At 44.2% G+C, this 20035-nt stretch overlaps 1 protein-coding gene and 1 pseudogene across 1 annotated transcript; one reads left to right on the top strand and one right to left on the bottom strand.

The window, feature by feature from the left end:
- The first annotated feature begins 1968 nt into the window (after window positions 1–1968).
- Snrpa1 (small nuclear ribonucleoprotein polypeptide A') lies at window positions 1969–14264 on the top strand. Its single transcript, XM_059273271.1, has 9 exons — window positions 1969–2120; window positions 3976–4123; window positions 6833–6911; window positions 10148–10194; window positions 10384–10486; window positions 11062–11141; window positions 11533–11608; window positions 12146–12239; window positions 14009–14264. The coding sequence occupies exons 1-9, from the start codon at window positions 2039–2041 to the stop codon at window positions 14065–14067; spliced, it is 768 nt and encodes a 255-aa protein (XP_059129254.1). The 5' UTR covers window positions 1969–2038; the 3' UTR covers window positions 14068–14264.
- On the bottom strand, window positions 8793–8893 carry LOC131902894 (U6 spliceosomal RNA; annotated as a pseudogene).
- Window positions 14265–20035: the final 5771 nt, after the last annotated feature.

Genomic DNA, 20035 nt, shown 5'->3' with positions numbered 1-20035 from the left:
ACCCACAAACACAAATTCATTTACTATACACAAAAAGTATATATAAATAAATAAATATGCAATGATCATAGCTGGGCATGTTGGTGCATGCACAGATTCATTTACCATACTAAATAAATAAATAAATAAATAAATAAATAAATAAATAAATAAATAAGCAAGCAATGATTATACCTGGGCATGATGGTGCATACCTTTAATCCCAGCACTCAGGAGGCAAAGGCCAGTGAATCTCTGAGTTCAAATCCAGCCTGTCCAGAAAGCGAATTCCTGGACAGCCAGGGTTACACAGAGAAACCCTGTCTCTAAAAAAAAAAAAGATTCAGCTATATGGTGGTGAAATGATCCACATGGAGTATCTAAGTCCCTTTCTTAGCGTCTCTTGGTGCTGGACAAGCTGGTGTTGCCTTGGCCATTTCAGTATTGCCTGTGTGTAACCACAGCACTTGGGAGACTGAGTTGGGAGGATTGCAGTGACTTACAGGTCAGCCTGAGCTACAGTGTGAAACCCTGTCTTAGAATAACCAAAATCAGGGCTGGGGATGTGACTCAGTGAGGAGAGTACTTGCCTCAGCATGCACAAACAACTCAAGAGTCCATCCGCACCACTACATAAACTCAATCCAATAATCCTAGCACTTGGAGGTGAAGGCAGGAGGGTGAGACGCTCCCATGACTCAGCTGATAAGAGTGCATACAGCTCTTTCAGAGGACTTGAGTTCATTTCCAGCAACCACCTGTAACTCCAATTTCAGAGAATCTGGTGCCTCTGAACTCTGTGGGTATCTGCACCCATGTGCACAAAACCACACAGATACCCAGGTAATTTTTTAAATGATTTAAAGAATGCATTTCTGCTTTTGCAGAGGTCTGGAGTTCAGCTTGTTGTACACATGTCCACAGGATCACAACGGCTAGCTCCAGGGAATCTCAGGCCAAATGCCTCCCCTGGCACCCACACAGGTGGCATATACACAAATTAATAAGCTATGATAAAAAATGAGCACATTGATTTGTGAAATTGGCTTCCGGTTGTCTTTGGGGACAGGGGCCAAGGCTCTGCAGGTGTGTTGTGTTCACTCTGTTGGCATTCATCAAATGTCAGGCTTCTGATGTGTGTACTAGCCTGCTCTTCATATGAATTTTGATGCTGTTGTTTGTTTTTTCAAGACCGGGTTTCTCTGTGTAGCCCTGGTTGTCCTGGGACTTGCTCTGTAGACCAGGGTGGCCTGGTCTACACTCTCAGAGATCCAGCCTCCCAAGTGCTGGGATTAAAGGCGTTCCCCGCCATGCCAGGCCTACAATATGAATATCATTTAAGATTTATTTTATTTTTATGTATATATGTGTGTCTTTGTGATTGCGGGTGTCCGAGGAGGCTAGAAATGGGTGACGAATCCCCTGAAGTTGTAGTTACAAGCAGTTGTGAGGCGCCCAACTGGGTACTGGGAATGTGAACTCAAGTCCTTTGCAAAAGCAGTAAGTGCTCTTAACCTCTAAGCCATCTCACCGGTTAGACCCTCCATACGAATACTTAAATGTCTAGAGGCCGCAAGCCCACCCTGAGGCTTTAAGGTGATAGACAGTACTAGGTCGGATGTGGCCCATCTTAAGGCAGTCCAGCTGACTGGCCCAGCCTTGTCTCTGCTGGAAGCCCAAGCCCTCGGGGACCTGAATCCCTGGAGCCTTCACGGAGTCTCTGCCCCCTGTTGGATGGAGAAGGCGACAATCCCAAATACCCCTCCCTCGAGGTGCACTGAAGTAAGAAAGAGTGCCTCTAGCATGCTCTTATCTTTTGGCCACAAATGTCTGGAATCCTGGGCTCTTCACACCCCAGGAACGCTCCAGCCCAGAACCTAGAAGCCAAGACGACGATCGCAACGCTCGGCGGCGCCTTCTATTGCTTTAGCCTGATGGCCGAGGCGCGCGCGGCTTCGATTGGTGATGTCTGGCCGCGCGGCGCGGTGCACGGTGGGACACGGCACTGGCGGGAGGCGCGGGCCGGTGGCCGAGGTGAGGGGACTCGGGCGGCGGCAGGATGGTGAAGCTGACGGCGGAGCTGATCGAGCAGGCGGCGCAGTACACCAATGCTGTGCGGGACCGCGAGCTGGACCTTCGCGGTGAGTTAGGCGGAGCGAGGGCTGTGTCCCGGGAGAAACCGGCCCGCCGCGTGCGCTGAGGCCGGAGCCTGGCCCGGGCCTGCCGCCCCGGTCTCGGGTACCTCGGATCGACGGTCCCGCGGGGCCCTTTGGAGCCATCTGTTTCCCGCTCCCGCTAGCAGACGCGGCTCCTCGATTCCTTCCCGGGTCCGTACTCGTTTGGCTTTGCCCGGCACGTTCAGCAGCCTGAACTGTTTGAGGGCCAGGAAAATAGGCAAATGGTACATGCGGGATGGAGACCCGCTGGTTTTTAACAAATGAGTTAATATGACACGTGAGGGTAGATTAGATATAAGTCAAAGTTGTCTTAATTATACAGTAATTCCCGTTTGATCATTTGTTTTTGAGACAGGGTCTCGTGTACTCAGAGCTGACTTCAAACCGCTGTATAGTTAAGGGTTTACGACCCTCTTGCCTCCACTTCCGGGTGCTGGGTTTAAATGTGTGCCCCATGTTTATACGGTGCTGCGGATGAGCCCAGGATTTTGTGCGTTCTGGATAAGCACTCGCCCCACAGAACCAGATCCGCAGCCCCTGATAGTTCACTTTTGTGAAGGTGTTTTCAAGATTGAATTGTTTGACCAAGGCTTAATCATCATTTCCATGTGAGGGGTGATGGATACTCTCATCTGTTGAGTAGAGCTTAGTTTAAAAAATAGCGTTCGCAGGCCGGGCGACGGTGGCACACGCCTTTAATCCCAGCATTTGGGAGGCAGAGTCAGGCGGATCTCTGTGAGTTTGAGGCCAGCCTGGTCTACAGAGCGAGAGCCAGGACAGGCACCAAAACTACAGAGAGAAACCCAGTCTCGAAAAACAAACAAACAAAAAAAACAACAACAACAACAAAAACCAGCATTAGCTCGGCAGTGGTAGCCTTTAATCCCAGCACTTGGAAGACAGAGACAGGCGGATCTCTGAGTTCGAGGCCAGCCTAATCTCCTGTCTTGTATAAAACAAGACAAACAGCAACAACAAATAACCCCACATAGCATTGAAAGTGCAATTGTCAACGACTTTTCTGGAGATGGCTTTGAAAGGGGTTAAGATTATATACCTGACCTGAGGCAACCACAGTCTCAGGGGACTATGCTCTGCCATTTCCAAAATTCCTAGCTGGCCTACAGGAAATCCTGGTGCTGTTGTTAGTTGAAATTAACTTTCTTAGACAAAGGTCCAGTTCAGGAGCATCTGGACCCGTTTACTGTCCTGGCTCATTTTTGGTCTCTGCTGCATCTCTGAAGACCATGCAGTCTTGAGAATGCTTATTTTGGTACCATATTTTATTGCACTCCTTCACAGCTGAGTTGTGTATTAAATTTCTTTTCTTCCTTTGGTACCTACCTCGATGATTTTGACAATCAAGGGGATGCTCACAGTGTGATTTGTAGCTGTCTGTAACCATTTTCAGCTCTGAATTGGAGCTGGTGGAGAGGAGGGTGAGTCAGGATACCATGAGGATATACTTACTGATGAGTTATTCAAAAGGTTGAGAACGCTTGTCACCAGTGTCCAAGTGAGGCTTGGGCATTAACAGCAAGCAGTGTGAATTTGTCGTGGAGCCTAATAACTCTAAGGACTTGAACAGTGTGACATATAAGCAGTGGACACCAATATTAGTAAGTGTGCTCATCTGTTCTTGTTCTTGCCTTCAACCTCTTCAAGTTTAGTGCCCGACCACATGCTTCATGGCACCCTGCCAGTTGAATACTACTAGAATGAATACTTTGAGTCTAATTACCATCGAGTACTCCTGCTGTTTTCAGGACCTTTCATTTATATTAATACTTGTTGTATGTGTTTTTCCCCCCCTCTACAGGATATAAAATTCCTGTCATTGAAAATCTAGGTGCTACTTTAGACCAGTTTGACGCTATTGATTTTTCTGACAATGAGATCAGGAAACTGGATGGTTTTCCTTTATTGAGAAGACTGAAAACATTATTAGTGAACAACAACAGAATTTGGTGAGTGTCTGCTAGTGAGAATACTTTCTTCCCTGAAGTAGATGTTATAATGTACCCTGACGACACCTGTTATTTTTTTATTTTTATTTTTATTTTATGTATATTAGTGTTTTGCCTGTAGGTGTGTCTGTACCACATACCTGCTTGGTACTTCAGAGGCCAGATGATGGTGTCAGTTCCCCTGGAGCTAGGGTTACAGGCAGTTGTTGAGCTACCTCGTGGGTGCTAGGACTAGAACCTGGGTCCTCTGAGAGGGTGTCAGTTCCCCTGGAGCTGGAGTTACAGACAGTTGTGAGCTACCTCATGAGTGCTAGCACTAGAAGCTGGGTCCTCTGAGAGGGTGTCAGTTCCCCTGGAGCTGGAGTTACAGACAGTTGTGAGCTACCACATGGGTGCTAGGACTAGAAGCTGGGTCCTCTGAAAGGGTGTCAGTTCCTCTGGAGCTGGAGTTAAAGACAGTTGTGAGCTACCACATGGGTGCTAGGACTAGCATCTGGGTCCTCTGGAAGAGCAGCCAGCTCTCTTCAGTTGCTGAGCCAGCTCTCCAGCCTCTCCTTATCCGGTCTTAAAGGGAGAAGTGATTGGAGCACTTTTCCTAAGAAATTGGGAGATTAACATGGGCATTGGTCTGACCATACTTGCCACTCTTCACAGATCTTTAATATTCGTAGTTGATACTAAACTTTGAATTTAAATTTAAAACATGTTGCTATATGTAAATTTCATATTCTAGAGCAGTTATCAGCAGCATCATAATAAAAAGATTTATAGAGGCCAGGTGTAGTGGTACCCACCTTTAATCCTAATACTTGGAAGGCTGAGGCAGGCCAGCCTTGTCTCCATAGCAAGTTCCAACTGGTGCTACATAGTGGGACCCTGTCTCAATAAAATCTTTTATAAAATAAAAATTACTTTTCACCGAGAACCTATACTTCATACATCCTGCTGGGTTTTTTTGTTTATTTGTTTGTTTTTGTTTTTTGTAGTTGGCTTCTAGAATATGATTCTGTGAAATTAAGATCCTGTTGGAAGCCGGGCGGTGGTGGCGCACGCCTTTAATCCCAGCACTCTGTGGGAGGCAGAGGCAGGCAGATCTCTGAGTTAGCCTGGGCTACAGAGTGAGTTCCAGGACAGGCTCCAAAGCCACACAGAGAAATCCTGTCTCAAAAAACCAAAAAAAAAAAAAAAGATCCTGTTGGTGTTTGTTTTTGCTGTTTGGGGACCTTCCACCCAGCTCCCAAATAAATCATACATGGAGGCTTATTTTTAATTAGAAATGCATGGCCTTAGCTTGACTTATTTCTTGCCTGCTTTTCTTGACTTAACCCATCTGTCTTTTGTCTCTGGGCTTTTCCGTTCTCTTCTGTAAATCTTTTGTTTTTTCGAGACAGGGTTTCTCTGTGTAGCTTTGCGCCTTTCCTGGAACTCACTTGGTAGCCCAGGCTGGCCTCGAACTCACAGAGATCCGCCTGGCTTTGCCTCCCGAGTGCTGGGATTAAAGGCGTGCGCCACCACCGCCCGGCTCTCTTCTGTAAATCTTAATTCTTGGTGGCTTGTGTGTAGCTAGGTGGCTGACCCCTAGTGTCCTCTTCCTTCTCTGGCTACTTATCCCTACTCTCAGGTTTCTCCTTCTATTTATTCTCTCTGCCTGCCAGCCCCAACTATCCTTTCCCCTGCCTTGCTATTGGTCATTCAGTTCTTTATTAGCCCATCCGGTATTTACACAGGCACAGTAACACAGCTTCACAGAGTTAAACAAAAGTAACACACCTTAAAATAATATTCCCCAACAAGATCCTATTTGTTTTGTTTATGTTTTTGACACAGGGTCTCACTATGTAGCCTTGGCTGGCCTGGAACCCGCTATGGAAACTAGCCTGGCCTCGAACTCCGGATCTGCCTGCCTCTGCTTGCCAGGTGCTGGAGTTGAAGGTGTGCACCACCACCTGGCTGTTTATCAGCTTTATATAAAAATCATATTAGTATAGTTATTAAAGAAGATTTCTCATGCCTGGTACTGATGTTAGGTTCTGTTAGGGTCTATAGCTCTTGTGGGAAGTATTGTCAGGGGACTTGGATTGCTGAAAGCAAAGCTTTTATTAAGAGTCCTGGGACTGGAGAAGTGGCTCTGGTTAAGAATACTGACTGCTCCTTTTCCAGTTCAGAGGACCTGTGTTTTTCTCCCAGACCAGCATGGCCTCACAGTTCTAGTTCCAGTTCCAGGGAATTCAAGGCCCTTTTCTGGCTTCCACAGGCGCCAAGCACGTAATTGGTATGCAGACACAAGTGTAGGCAAAACACCTATACACATAAAAGTACTGAGTGATGTTTTTAGGTAGAAGCCATTTTCGTGATTAACATTTTCTTTGGGTGAATGTGTTACACCAGCTCTGTGAATGCAGAATCATTGGTGTTTGAGTTTTCTGAACAAAAAGTTTTAAATTGGCTAATTTTTGTCTATTCTGGAATCTCACCTTTATTTGGGCTGCACTAGAGCACTTGGCAGTGGCAGGAGGCATGGGTTTCTGAAGTCATCCCATCCCTGTCACCGACCCTGTGCCTCAGACAAGGCCTCCTCTTTGCTGCCCTCCTTGAGACAGGATGTGGAGAGGGGTCTTCTAGCATTGAGGGGTTAGATACTTGCAAGGATGGAGAGAAATGTTAGCTTGTTTATCACTTTCACTAAGAATCTTTCCGTTTTTCTTTTAGCCGCATAGGTGAGGGACTTGATCAGGCTCTTCCCTGTCTGACAGAGCTCATCCTCACCAACAACAGTCTAGTGGAACTGGTAAGTTGAATGGAGAAAGCTAGATTGAAGAGGAAAGGTAAGGATACTTTTGCCTCAAAATATTATCTCTGAGTTTCTCTTTGAGTTTTTTCATAATTATTTTACTATTCCAAGCCTTTGGTTTTTTAATATTTGTTTTTGTTTAATTTTGGTTTGGGTTGTTTTGGTTTGGTTTATGTGCTGGAAATTGGCAAGGCATTTGGATAATGTATATGGAAGATCTCTTTGTCCCCTCGGGTGTGCCTTTTGGTTTTTGACCATGTTGGGTGTCTGGGTAGGAAAGTTCCCATATAGTCTTATCAGTCATTATCATTAGTGCTTCTGATGTTCTGTCGAGACTTGCCTTTTCCTTCCATGTTGTGCAGGGTTGCAGTGTGGTACCATGCCCAGCACCACTCCCTCCCACCCCCTTTTTAACCCATCATGTCCTGTTTGTGCTGGCCATAGCTCTGGGGTATGGGGCCATCTACAGGAGAATGGTTGACCTACCAGGAGCCCCACCCTTCAAGAGTACTGACTCTTCCCTCCGCTAGTTGCTCCAGCTGTGGAAAGTTCCTAGGGTAGAGGTGGATGCTGTAAGCCCCCCTCCCCTTCCATGCTGGAATGTTGACTGGCTTGGTCTTGTGCAGATGACCACAGCTGCTCTGAGTTCATGAGTGCAGTGGTCCTACCATGTTCAGAAGACACTGTATTGCCTGGCCTTTCCCCACCTCTAGCTCTTCGGTCTTTCCACTTGCCTTTCCTCCTCAATAGTCTATGTGGAGAAGAGGTGTGGTATAGGTGTCCCATTGTGGCTCAGCCCTGCAGAAACACATATTCTCTACACTTTGGCCGGTTGGGAGTTTCTTCATATACTACTATCCACTCCACAAAGAAACTTCTCTGATGAGGTCCAGGAGCTGCACTACTAATCTGTGGGGATACAGATACATATTTAGAGGGCGGTTTGATGCTGTGTCCACTTATAATAATAATAATAGTAGTAAGGTCAGCTCTAGGGCCTGTGAGCTGCCCAACTGTGGGTTCTTAGCCAGATTTACTGTGCCGGGCATGCATTTCCTCCTGTGGAAGTGGATCTTAGACAAGATGAGAAGATGGTTGTTTATATTCTAACATTTGTGCCACCACTGAGCCCATGGGTATATCTTGCCATGTGGTCGTTACTGAGCTAACAGTATTCACAGCTGAGTATGACTGTTGATGACATTTTTCCTCAGCAGCCTGCATAGAACTTCTGGTACTATGAAAACTAGCCATCTGGGAGGAAGCTTCCTGGTCAGTAGTACCAACTCGATTTCTCATGTCCTGTGATGAAAGTGTTTGGTGTCTTCACCAGTAAGGTCTTATCATCCATCAAGTTTCTGGTAGGCAACCTAGATCAACTATTAGCCTGTATTGTATTTTGAGACAGTCTCTTAACTTTGTCACCTAGGCTAACTTGCAACTCCATATGTAGCCTAGGCTGGTCTTGAACTCACTACAGTCTTGCTGCCTTAGCCTCCCAAATGCGGGGATTATGGGCATGAGCCACTACACCCATCTTTAAAGCCAGTGCTCTACCAGCATACAGATGAGGTGTAGAAGGTCCCAGCAAGGGGTCTTTCTGGAGTCACTGCCTTGAGTGATAGATTATAGAATCAAAAATTTAATCTAGAACCTTTCGGGTGTTAGTTGAGCCCTGATCTACAGGCCTGGCTATTCTTTTTCTTAAACCCATCAGCGTGCTGTCATTATGTTCTGTACTGTGCGTGTATAACAGACATTTTTATTCTTCTGGAGTCTCTTCATGGTAGTAAGCCAGTTTTCAAGCTCTAGTGCTCCCTCTGGTGGCGTGAAGATGGCTGCTTGCTTTCTGAGAACTATTCTTTATCGTTGCTTTTTAAAATTGTGAACCGCTTCACAAAGGTACGTGTCATCCATTTACAAGGCCATACTGACCTTCTCTGTATCCTTCAGTTTTCGTGTGTACTGCAGAAGTGAGTGCTCCTGCTTTCATCCATGCTATTTCCCAGTGTCCCTCTTAAGTTACTCAACTTAGGTCTCTCCCAGATTTTTCCTTAGTGTAGGACTTTGTCCTGGTAGGGACACAGTTTGGCCAACCAGGACCATATAGCAAAACTTTGTCCCAAATGGGAGAAAAGACAACATGAGGATCCACATTGCTGTAGCCTCATCACCCCCTATCTGGATCTCTCTGTACTTACTGCAGATCCTTAGGCAGCTGCTCTCAGACTGAACATCTGTTGGTTATTATGGAGTTCTGTGGTGTATTATACTCCTTCTTGCCTTCCCTTCTTTCTGCACAAATGCTGTGCAAGTTCTGCAGCTGGTGTCCCTCTTATTCCCACTACATGGGTTCCGGGAAATACCTTGTCTAGTTGCTTGTAGCTTTGGATGGTGGGTTTTTAGTGTTGCTGTCTTTGTTCCATCATGGTTTCCAGGACAATTTGGGAAGACTTGAGAATACGTAACCCTGGTTGGCCAGAACTCACTATGTAGAATAGGTGGCCTCAGACTCACTCAGTCTGTTTGGTTCTGCCTCCCAAGTGCTGGGATAAAGACATGTGCCCCCATGACTGGCGACCATAGTTTTTTGAACTATACTATTCACCTTGTCTTTGCAGAGATGGGGGCAGGGGTGGCCTAAGATAACTAACAGTGCCTCCTCTCAAAGATAATATGCTCCCCCAGGCCACTTGGGATATACTAACAAGGAAGGACATTTTGCACCAGGTGTGGTGGCATAGACCCATAATTCCAACACTTGGGAGGATCAGGATTGAAGATCATCCTAGGCGGCATAGCCAGTTCAAGGCCAGTCCAGGCTATAGGAGATTCTGTCTCAAAGAACAAAACCCCACATTAAACCAAGGTCTTGGCTTGAGGTTCCTGTGTAAATAGCTTGCTCCAAGTAAATCACCAATGTTGGCATTGGCTTCATTTTTGAATCATTGCTTAGGAGCCATTTTGAGATTGCTATAGGAAATTTTTTTTCTTCTATTGAAATAGGTGCTGTTGCTACGAAGACTTAAAGAAGCTAGAATATATTTATCAGCTTATTAGGTGGAAGATATTTAGGCAATTGTGTTGTATTAGTTTTGGACTAGGTGCCAGGGGAGTAAAAAAATAAGTAAAAGATCACGTGGCTGCTTGTTTCAAAGATACTTGTCATTTCAAAATACCAGAATAGTAGCGTGTCTATCAGTCTTGTTCTTACTCTCACCCTTATTTTACAGGGTGATCTGGATCCTTTGGCATCTCTCAAATCACTGACATATCTAAGGTATGGAAATGGCTTGTTGTAATAATAAAGTCCGTAAATAACGCCATCAGGCTGCACTGAACAGCTCTTCCTAGATGCTGTGTGTTATTTGTGACAGTAAAGTAGGAAGGATGTGTGCTTCCTCTTGACTGACAGTCATAACCCTCTCAGATGGAATGCTGTGTGTGACTGTCACTCCCTTTTTTATAGCATCCTAAGAAATCCTGTAACAAATAAGAAGCATTACCGACTTTATGTCATCTATAAAGTTCCACAAGTCAGAGTACTGGACTTTCAGAAAGTGAAACTAAAAGTGAGTATCGCATACTGGCTGTGAGTCATTACAGAATTGGCCTTTTCTTTATTCTTTCATGACTGATTTTTTTAAAGTTGCTTAATAAGTAAATGTTACCATTACTTTGAAATTTAATGTGTGGGAAAGAAAGCATTAAGTCAGGGTTGTTTGTTGTTTTCATGGGGTTTTGGTTTTTGTTTTTATCTCATAGCATTTTTTGGTAGGGAGTTGTTGGTCATTCCAAGTTGGCCGAATGCTAGAACTACCCAGTGGATTGTCTGCTTAGATGTGTTCCAACAAGGAGTGTAGTATAATCGGCTTTGAGCAGCTCTGCCTGTTAGAAGGGCTTTTCCTTTGTTGGAAGTGCTAATTCTCTGTAGTCCCTTGGGAGTCCCTCTGAAACTAGGAGGGGGATTGTTTGAGAGCTTGCCTGAGAAGGTCGGACCACTGTGTCTCCTAGTGGAAGTTGGCTTTGGGTGTTTTTACCAGCCCACAATACTTGAGGAGAATGCTCTTCGGTGTTTTCTAAGGAATGCATCTAAATGCATGTGGTATTCCTGTTTCCATTAACTCTGTGTGTGGTGTCGCTGTAGGAGCGTCAGGAAGCAGAGAAAATGTTCAAGGGCAAACGGGGTGCACAGCTTGCAAAGGATATTGCCAGGAGAAGCAAAACGTAAGACACGGATATCCAACTTAACTCCACTTCACCTTCAGAAACACTATCGTCTGGCAGTTTGCCGCCTGCAAATTCAACCCAAATCTGTGCTTAGTGTGGTATTACATTTGAATGATGGTGTCTGGCCATTCGTGGTCTGTGCATCATGGGAAATTTCTACCAGGTTAGCAGAGCATATATTTTGTTTTACCATCTTAATGTGGTGTTAAACATCCTGTTTTCTCTATCAGAAGATGGCTCGGGTGGTGTTTCTGAAGGCGAGAGTTCCTGTATCAGTTTGTTAACAAAGATAAGATACTACACTGGTTGAATTACTTTCAAAAGCTTTTGAAAGTAAGAGAAGCAGTTTGCGCTAGTCAGACTGTAACGCTTTGTTCTCCCTTCCAAGTTTTAATCCAGGTGCTGGTTTGCCAGCCGACAAAAAGAAAGGTGGGCCATCTGCAGGGGATGTGGAGGCCATCAAGGTAAGGATGTGTGTGGGGTTGTCAGACTGGGGACAGCTGAGATGGGACCAGGGCAGTGGTCTAGTTCTCGTGGTTGTTAGGACACTGGTATTTCTGTTTCAGGAACAAACTGCCTGAAGTTACTGTTTGACCAGACTTTGATCTGCATTAAATGCATGAACTAATGGAAGGCATCTGTGTGTCTCCTCCTGGGATGCACTGACTCCTGTGAGCACTTAGTAACCTTGGAGTGCAGTCTTAGAGTCCCTGCTTCCCAGGATTTGCTGGCTGACAACTCCTGTAACAGAACTCCAGATACTTAGCTTGAATTTTAGGGCATGTGAAATGATTGCTTCTTCTCCAGTATAAGAGCCTGAATCTCTTCCTAAATATTGAAAATTGATGGTGTGTTTTCTAGGTTGATGTTTAATGTGCCAGTGAAGTTCTTCACCCGACACAGAACTGTGCGGTTGATGTTCTATGGGGAAGTTGCTAGGACTTCTGTAGTGTCTTCTGGGTGGCTGTCATCATCCCTCTCCCTTTCCCTGTGTTTTCCAGAATGCTATCGCAAATGCATCGACGTTGGCAGAGGTTGAGAGGCTGAAGGGCTTGCTACAGTCTGGCCAGATACCTGGCAGAGAGCGCAGATCAGGTCAGAAACTCTTCTGTGTGGCCTTGCAAAACGTCCCATTGGGAATGATTACAGAGGAGTACCTGGCGGGCATGACAACACAGGCCTGGGATCCCCATATTTGGGAGGTTGAGGCAAGAGGATCAGGAGTTGAAGGTCATTCTTGGCTACAAAACAAGTTTGAGACCAGCTTCAGCTACATGAGACCCTTTCTCCAAAAAAAAAAAAAAAAAAAAAAAAAAAGGAAAGGAAAGAAGTAGGGAGGCAGGGCAATAAAGTTAAGCCATTGGGATATTTGTGGGGTCTTTACAAGTTGTAGCAAAACATTCTATAACATGGAAAGAAAGTTCTAGAGGTGGCTGTGAACTTCTAAGTTACATGCTATATAATGGACATTTTGATCAACTGATACATTGCATATACAATAGTGATCCCATAAAGTCACAGCTTAAAAATCATTCTGCCTGTTTTTTGTTTTGTTGTGGGTTTTTTGGGGGGTGGGAGTGGGTTCCCAAGACTTGGTTTCTCTGTGTAACAGTCCTGGCTGTCCTGGAACTCACTTTGTAGACCAGACTGACCTCAAACTCACAAAGATCTGCCTGCCTCTGCCTCCCAAGTGCTGGGACTAAAGGCGTGTGCCACCACCACCCAGCCTGATATTTTTACTGTATGTTGTCTATGTTTACACACATATAGATACACAGATACTTAGCTTTGTTTTACAGTTGTCTACATTATTGAGAACAGTAACATGTTGTCTAGGTTCATAGTTTAGAAAAAAATAATTACCTTTACCAGATGATAGTTGAATAGCTTATCCCATCTAGTTTGTGTAAGTATGCTCTCTATCATGTTTATCTTCACAAAACAACAAAATCTCCAGTGATAAAATTCCTAGAACACAGATCCCTATAAAGGTATGGCTGTATGTGGTAATTTAGTGGTTAGCTGCATGGGCTATATATAGAGCCTGACCAGTACTGTCTTTGGGCAGGCTTCTTCATATTAGGCAAGTATTTTTATCTTTAAATTTAAGATAAATACTATCATCAAAAGGTTTGGGGGAGGATTGTGATAATTGCACTTAGCACAAGGCAGGTTTTGGGTAGATGTTAACTAGTGTAATGTGTGAATGTCAAGTTTGTGTCAAATAGCATGTTGAGCACTCAAGATACATTATTCAAATAAACACATACTATAAATTTTGGTGTAAGTATCCCTAGGGATCACTACCACGACGGCTTTTCAAGGATCTTTATCTTTGAGCTGTTTTGTTTTTTAGTTTTGTGACCTGCTGAGTTTAGTCATGGTGCTTGCATGAGCGTGAGGCAGGGGTGTTTACCTGGAGCAAGGGCAGCTTACAGTGACAGCACTTCTAAAGAAAATGACATCCTACCTCAGCAGCTATTGATTGCCAGTAGCTCCTGAGGGAGAGAGTAGAAGGTATTTTTAAGATGGGTGGCATTGTTATATGGCCCTGGGCCCCTGGGGACATGCAAGGTAAATTATTTCTGTAACAACTCCAGGATGTTTGCTCTTCCCATTCAGTAGCATTTGCACTGGTGGGCCAAGAGCAGTGGTGGGTAAGACCTGCTGGTGCTGCAGCAAGGCAGCTGGCCACGTGATGTCACTTGCTGTGTTCTTCCTTGCATCTACTCCAGGAAAATTCATACCAGTTTCACCCATTGCCCTTGTATGTGTGTGTATTCACTTTACTAATGTGTGTGTGTCTGACGAGTGGACAGATAGTACAAAATTGACATGACTTCTGCCTTTGTTGGCTTTTTCAGGACCAAGTGATGATGGTGAAGAGGAGATGGAAGAAGACACAGTCACAAATGGGTCCTGAGCTCTGTAGCAGAGACTCTAGACAAGTCTTGCTTTTTGAGCATGGAGTAACAGCCTATGTTGTGTGAGCAACATAGAATCTGTCAGCATTGCTGAATGCTCAGAACTACTGCTGATAATTTTTTAATATGAACCTTGGAATCTAAATGCCAGTTTTCTACAAATGGTAAAATAAAGGCCACTTTCTGTGCTGCCAAATTGTCTGTTCTTGTGTGTTTGCAGTGAGGTGTAAGGACCTGTTCAAGTTGGAAGTTGGGGAGTGTCTTAATTAGGGTTTCTATTGCTGCGACAAAACACCATTGGCCAAAAAGCAAGTTGAGAAGGGAAGGATTTATTTGTCTTACACTTCCATATTGCTGTTAATCATTGAAGGAAGTCAGGACAGGAACTCAAACAGCAGGTTCCCGGAGGCAGGAGCTGATGCAGAGGCCATGGGGAAGAGCTGCTTACTGACTTGCTTCCCCTGGCTCAGCCTGCTTTCTTAGAGAACTCAGCCCAGGGATGGCACCACCCACCTTGGACTGGGCCTTCCCCATTGACCACTAATTGAGAACGTGCCTCACAGCTGGATCCCACAGAGACATTTCCTCAACAGAGGCTCTCTCCCGTCTGATGACTCCAGTGTGCAAACTACGGGTCCAGGGAGGGTGGTTTTTCTGAGTAAACTTTGCTTCCGATTAAGAAGTGTTACAGATCTTTGTAAAGGCAGGCAGGCTTTAAGACTAGACAAATGGGCATATCCTTTGACCTTTTTAATTGAACACACACGAGCATCTAACAAATAAGTTTAAAATGATTTGGAAAATTCTAAGGAATGAAAATTCTAATGTCATGGTGCTACAGCATGAGTAAAATAGTCTTGCAGCCTGTGGGACAGAGGCACAGGGTCATGGCTTCTCTGTGGAGCAGGTAAAGGCACACTTTTCTTAGCATCTAGTTATCTTAACTGTATTCCTTCTCTGGGAAAGATTTTTTTTTTATTGCTAAATTTCAGTGCCTTGGTTTCCCTACTCTGCCTTGTTCCCTTGAGAACAGTATCTCTCTCTGAGCCTGGAGCTAGGCTGGCAGCGTGCCAGTTCCAGCAGTCTTCCTGTCTCTACCCTACAGTACTAGGGTGGTGGGCATGCATTTGGACAGACCCAGCTTTTTACCGGGGTGGTAGGGATTTGAACACAGGTACTGAAGCTTGCATAGCAAGCATTCTTACCCACTGAACCATCTTCCCAGCCCCTGGTTACAGTTTTGCAAACTCCGTTGGTAATTCTGAATGTGAGCAGCATATTAAATCGTCTCTGGATGCTATTCATTGATGGCTGATAACTAACTGTTCTTATAAGGCATGTACCAGATACCTGAGGTGCAGAGGAGAATGGAGGGAACCGTGGCTTCTGCTGAGCCCTAGGCTTAAATTCAGTTTCATCCCATGCTGGATTGGAGTCTGGTTTGCAGTATCCTCAGTGAGGCTGCCTGTACTGCTCCCACAGCCCTTCTGTTAATGCATTGGCCCCTGTTGCTGATAAGACAGATGAAGTGCTTGCTTCTTTTTGGCTGGGACTCTGGCTTGATGACAGCCGTGCTAAGACTGCAAGACCCCTAGCACCAAAGAAAAAGCATTCCTGTTGTCCGTAGCGTCATTGAGTCCTCTTGCTGGATGAGACTCCATCTTGATCAACAGTCCCAGTGATGACAAGGCTGGTGGCCTGGGGTAACTTCTAATTGCAATTTTTTTTTTTTTTTTTTTACTAAAAGTAACTTATGTTTGGAACCCAGGCTGCACTACAGCATTTGAGAAATGAGGCTGCTGAACATGCACTTTATTAGTCTGGACTGAACAGAACTGTGTTAGTATAGATAGTTTTACTAGACAGTTTAGTATTTGAGGTAGGTGGGAACAAACAAAACCCAGCACACCATTACATCATGTATGCCATTGTCCTGATCAAGGTCTTTACCAAGCTGGCTGGAGGCAAGTGAGGCTTCCTCCTCCATCTGTGTGTCTCAGGACCCAGATAATCGATCAGGTTCACTTCAATCATGTTCTTTTCCCTAGAACCCGCCATTTTCAGTGAATAGTTTGTAGAGCATGAGTTTCATTCAGGCTAATACGGGCCATGTTACAGCAGAAATTTCTAACAACTGGTAGTCATGCAACACCTGCTTGAATGGATCCACGGAACTACATTAAGACACTGATTGGAGATGGTGTCTCACATAGCCCAGCGGGCTTTCAGCTAACCACATAGCTGAAACTGGCCTTGAACTCCTAATCCTACCACCACCTCGCAACAGCTGAGATGACAGGTGTGTCACCACACTTGGCCTTGAATGTTCTTGCTCTAGCATTTGTATATAATGGGTAAATGCCCTGGTTTTGAGGCTCAACCTAAATGAATTTATGGATATGATTAACAAAGACTTGATTAATGGTTAACCTGAAGCTTGATCACTGGATCCACATAATAGAACTGATCTCCGTACATATGCCAGTGCACATCTCCATATATATATATATATATATATATATATATATATATATATATATATATATATATATACACACATGTGCACACAGGAGTTGGAGCTGGAATGATGGCTCAGTGATTTAGAGGACTCGATGTTCTCAGAGAGGACCTGGGCTTGGTTCTCAGCACCAACACTGCAGTTCTCAACCTGTAACAGTCCCAGGGAATCCAACAGTCTCTTCTGGCCCCTAGGGGCTGCAAGTGTATGGTACACTTACATGCCGGCCAAACACTTTCATTTTAAGAGTATCCACGGAAAGAGGCTGGACTTCATTCATGTTTGTGCAGGACTGTCACTGTATTGCCTTCTCTGAGCTCTTGAGCTCCCCACATCTTTGGTCCTATGTAGTTGCTTCTTACCGTGTAAAACAGCGAGTTTTGACAGTTTGCCAGCAGCAACTGCCAAATCATCTACATGTTTCCATATTTGACTCTGCTCTTTATTTCTAGTGTGTTTATTACCTTAGATTGTGTATAATAATGGGTTCCATGACATCTCCATACATGTACATGATGTATTTTAATCACACATACACACACACTTGTCACTTCTTTTTGTTGTTTTTGTTTTGTTTTGTTTTTTGATACAGGGTGTCTCTGTGTAGCTTTGCGCCTTTCCTGGAACTCACTCTGTATACCAGGCTGGCCTCAAACTCACAGAGATCCGCCTGCCTCTGCCTCCCGAGTGCTGGGATTAAAGGCGTGCACCACCACCACCCGGCACATGTCACTTCTTATAACCTCATCCTTGTATAGGTGCTTCTTATAGCCATGTCCTTCAGGTTAAGCGAATCTCCCCATCCATTGTATTTAGCCAGGTGGATTGCTTTGGCTAATGGCAAGTAAGCAGAAGTGTTACCGTTTTGAGTACACACACACACACACACACACACACACACACACACACCTATTACCCTCCTTTGTCCTTAGGATTATCTCCCTCTTCCCAATTAGCCACCCCTTTTTTGTGTGTTGGACTTGGTGAGTTAGGGTTGTTTATGGGAGTATGGACACCTTACCAACGGCTACACCACTGAAAAAATGTTTCTTCTCCATCAACTAGTCCTGGGGGGTCAGGGAAGGCCTAGTTAGCACCTCCCCCTCTCGGTGGTAGGATGTTAAGGAGCCCAGTCTTGTGCAGATCTTGCAGTGTCTGTGATCAACTGGAGTAGTTGGCTTTCTATGCCTAATTCTCCTCAGACAACTAGTTAAACTACTCAGGAGGGATAACACTTCTGCTTACTTGCCGTTAACCAAATCAATCAACCTGGCTAAGTACAATGGATGGGGAGATTCACCTAACCTGAAGGATATGGAGAAGTACCCGTACAAGGATGTGGTTATAAGAAGTGACAAGTTAGAGCTAGGCATTTAGTCTACATAACCAGTAGTGGGAGTTGTGGTCACCATTCACCCTTGTCCTATTTTTGCAAGTAACACTTGAGCTGTTCAAGTGCTGGATTAAGTGGGGTTCCAGACAGCTACCACTTGATAAAAGGAACAAAAGTAACACACCTGAGATGCAGAAGCAGTTTTTTAGAAACTGGAATAAAAGCCTAAAATCCATGCACTCAATTCAAAATGCTTCACATTTTTAGTTGAGTATTATACTGTGCACACCTAAATATGCACACTGGTTCCTAGGAGTAAACAGAACTACTTTGTATATATGGGGTTTTGTTTATTTGGCTTTGTTGTTTTTGAGAAGGGCTAACTACCTAGCCCTGGCTAGACTGGAACTCAGAGATCCACCTGCCTCTGTCTCCCATGGTTTTGATTTTTGAGGCAGTTTCACGTTGCCCAGAGTGGCCTTCCTATGATACCGAAGATGACCTTGGATTCCTGATCCTCTTACCTCTGCCTCCAAATGCTGGGGTTGGAAGCATTTGCCACCGTACTCAGTTTATGTGGTGCAGGGCTTTCAACCCAGGACTCTCATACTAAACAAGAAAGCATTTGACCAAACTGAGATACATTCCTAGTCCTACTTTATTTTTTAATGCATTATCTTTATGAATTGCTGCTAGTTTCTATTTTATATTGCAAAGTCCCAAGTGGAAAAGATTCCTTTTTTATTGGCATTGTGTAATAGATTTCATTATGACATTTTCATATATGTATATCATGTACTTTGATCATACCCACCCCACCTTTTTGTTTGTTTGTTTTTTGAGACAGGGTTTGGTCTGGCTGTCCTGGAACTCACTCCATAGATCAGGCTGGCCTTGGAACTCAGAGATCCACCTGCCTCTGCCTTCCAAGTGCTGGGATTAAAGGTGTGCATCACCAATACCTGGCATTTTGTTGTTGGTTTGTTTGTTTTTCCACCTCCCCTTTTAATGAAACTAAATGTTACTACTTATTTCATCATCATGGTTACAGATGTCAAGGGACGGAATAAACAGGCAAATTAAGCAACCTCATCACTCTTAACCAGATGTTTCACTTGCATTCGTATGATGAAGCTTAAGGAAGTGAGTAATCACCTTAAGCAAAGAGTGATGATTCAAACTAGAGGTGTAGCTCAAAAGTACAGAGTAGGGACCCCAATTATCAGTATCCAAAATTTTTAAACAGAGTGGTCATTTTTTTACCACTAAGAGAAAAACATTGAGAATATAAAACTAATCCAGCAAATTGATGGCAAGCTTTATATCCTTAACTGATAATATCCAGCCATCTGGAGAGATGGCTAAGAGGTTAAGAGCACTGTGACTGCTCTTCCAGAGGTCCCAAATTCAATTCCTAGCAACCACATGGTGGCTCACAACCATCTGTAATGAGATCTGGCAACCTCTTCTGTATACATAATAAAAAATAAATCTTTAAAAAAAATATCCAGCCATCAATTTTCTGATTTGTAAAGTCCATTTTCAAGGTGGCTGATAATGTGAAACAATTTCAGGCTTTTCTCTCCCACATCTATCAAGTTTAGATTATATCTATTATTTTCAGTGGGGAATATAAATGTTAGTACACAAAGATAAAAGATTCATATTGAATGTTTTTTGGGTAATTTTAGGTGGGAGGAAGACATACCATGAGGAACATTACTTGAATTCTGTAGTTTCTGCATTTTATAGAACATTGTTTTTATTATGTAGATTGAAATTAGATCCCATTCCTTTATAGTTTGTTATATTATTCTATTCTATATTCAATGCTCCATAAGAAAATGCTCATAGGAGGATTGCGGGGTGACAATAAACCTGCTGGAGCTTAAGATTCTCCTCGTCCAGAAAAAGATCTGGACACCGGACCTCTGTGTGATCACAGGTATCAAGGAGACTGTAGTCCAGAAAGCACAGCTGATCTCTCCTTACCCTGTTGCCTACAACAGAGCTAGGAAAGGTAGGCTTCTCCCATCACCCGACTTCCTCAAGGCCCCTCATCCTTAGCTTCCAAGTGTTCTTGCCATTTCCGTTCATCCTCATCATTCACATGAAA

Source organism: Peromyscus eremicus, chromosome 1 (genome assembly GCF_949786415.1).
Source record: "Peromyscus eremicus chromosome 1, PerEre_H2_v1, whole genome shotgun sequence".
Lineage (NCBI taxonomy): Eukaryota > Metazoa > Chordata > Mammalia > Rodentia > Cricetidae > Peromyscus > Peromyscus eremicus.
The sequence above is the reverse complement of the archived record's forward strand: the minus strand, read 5'-3'. Positions and strand labels throughout refer to the sequence as shown.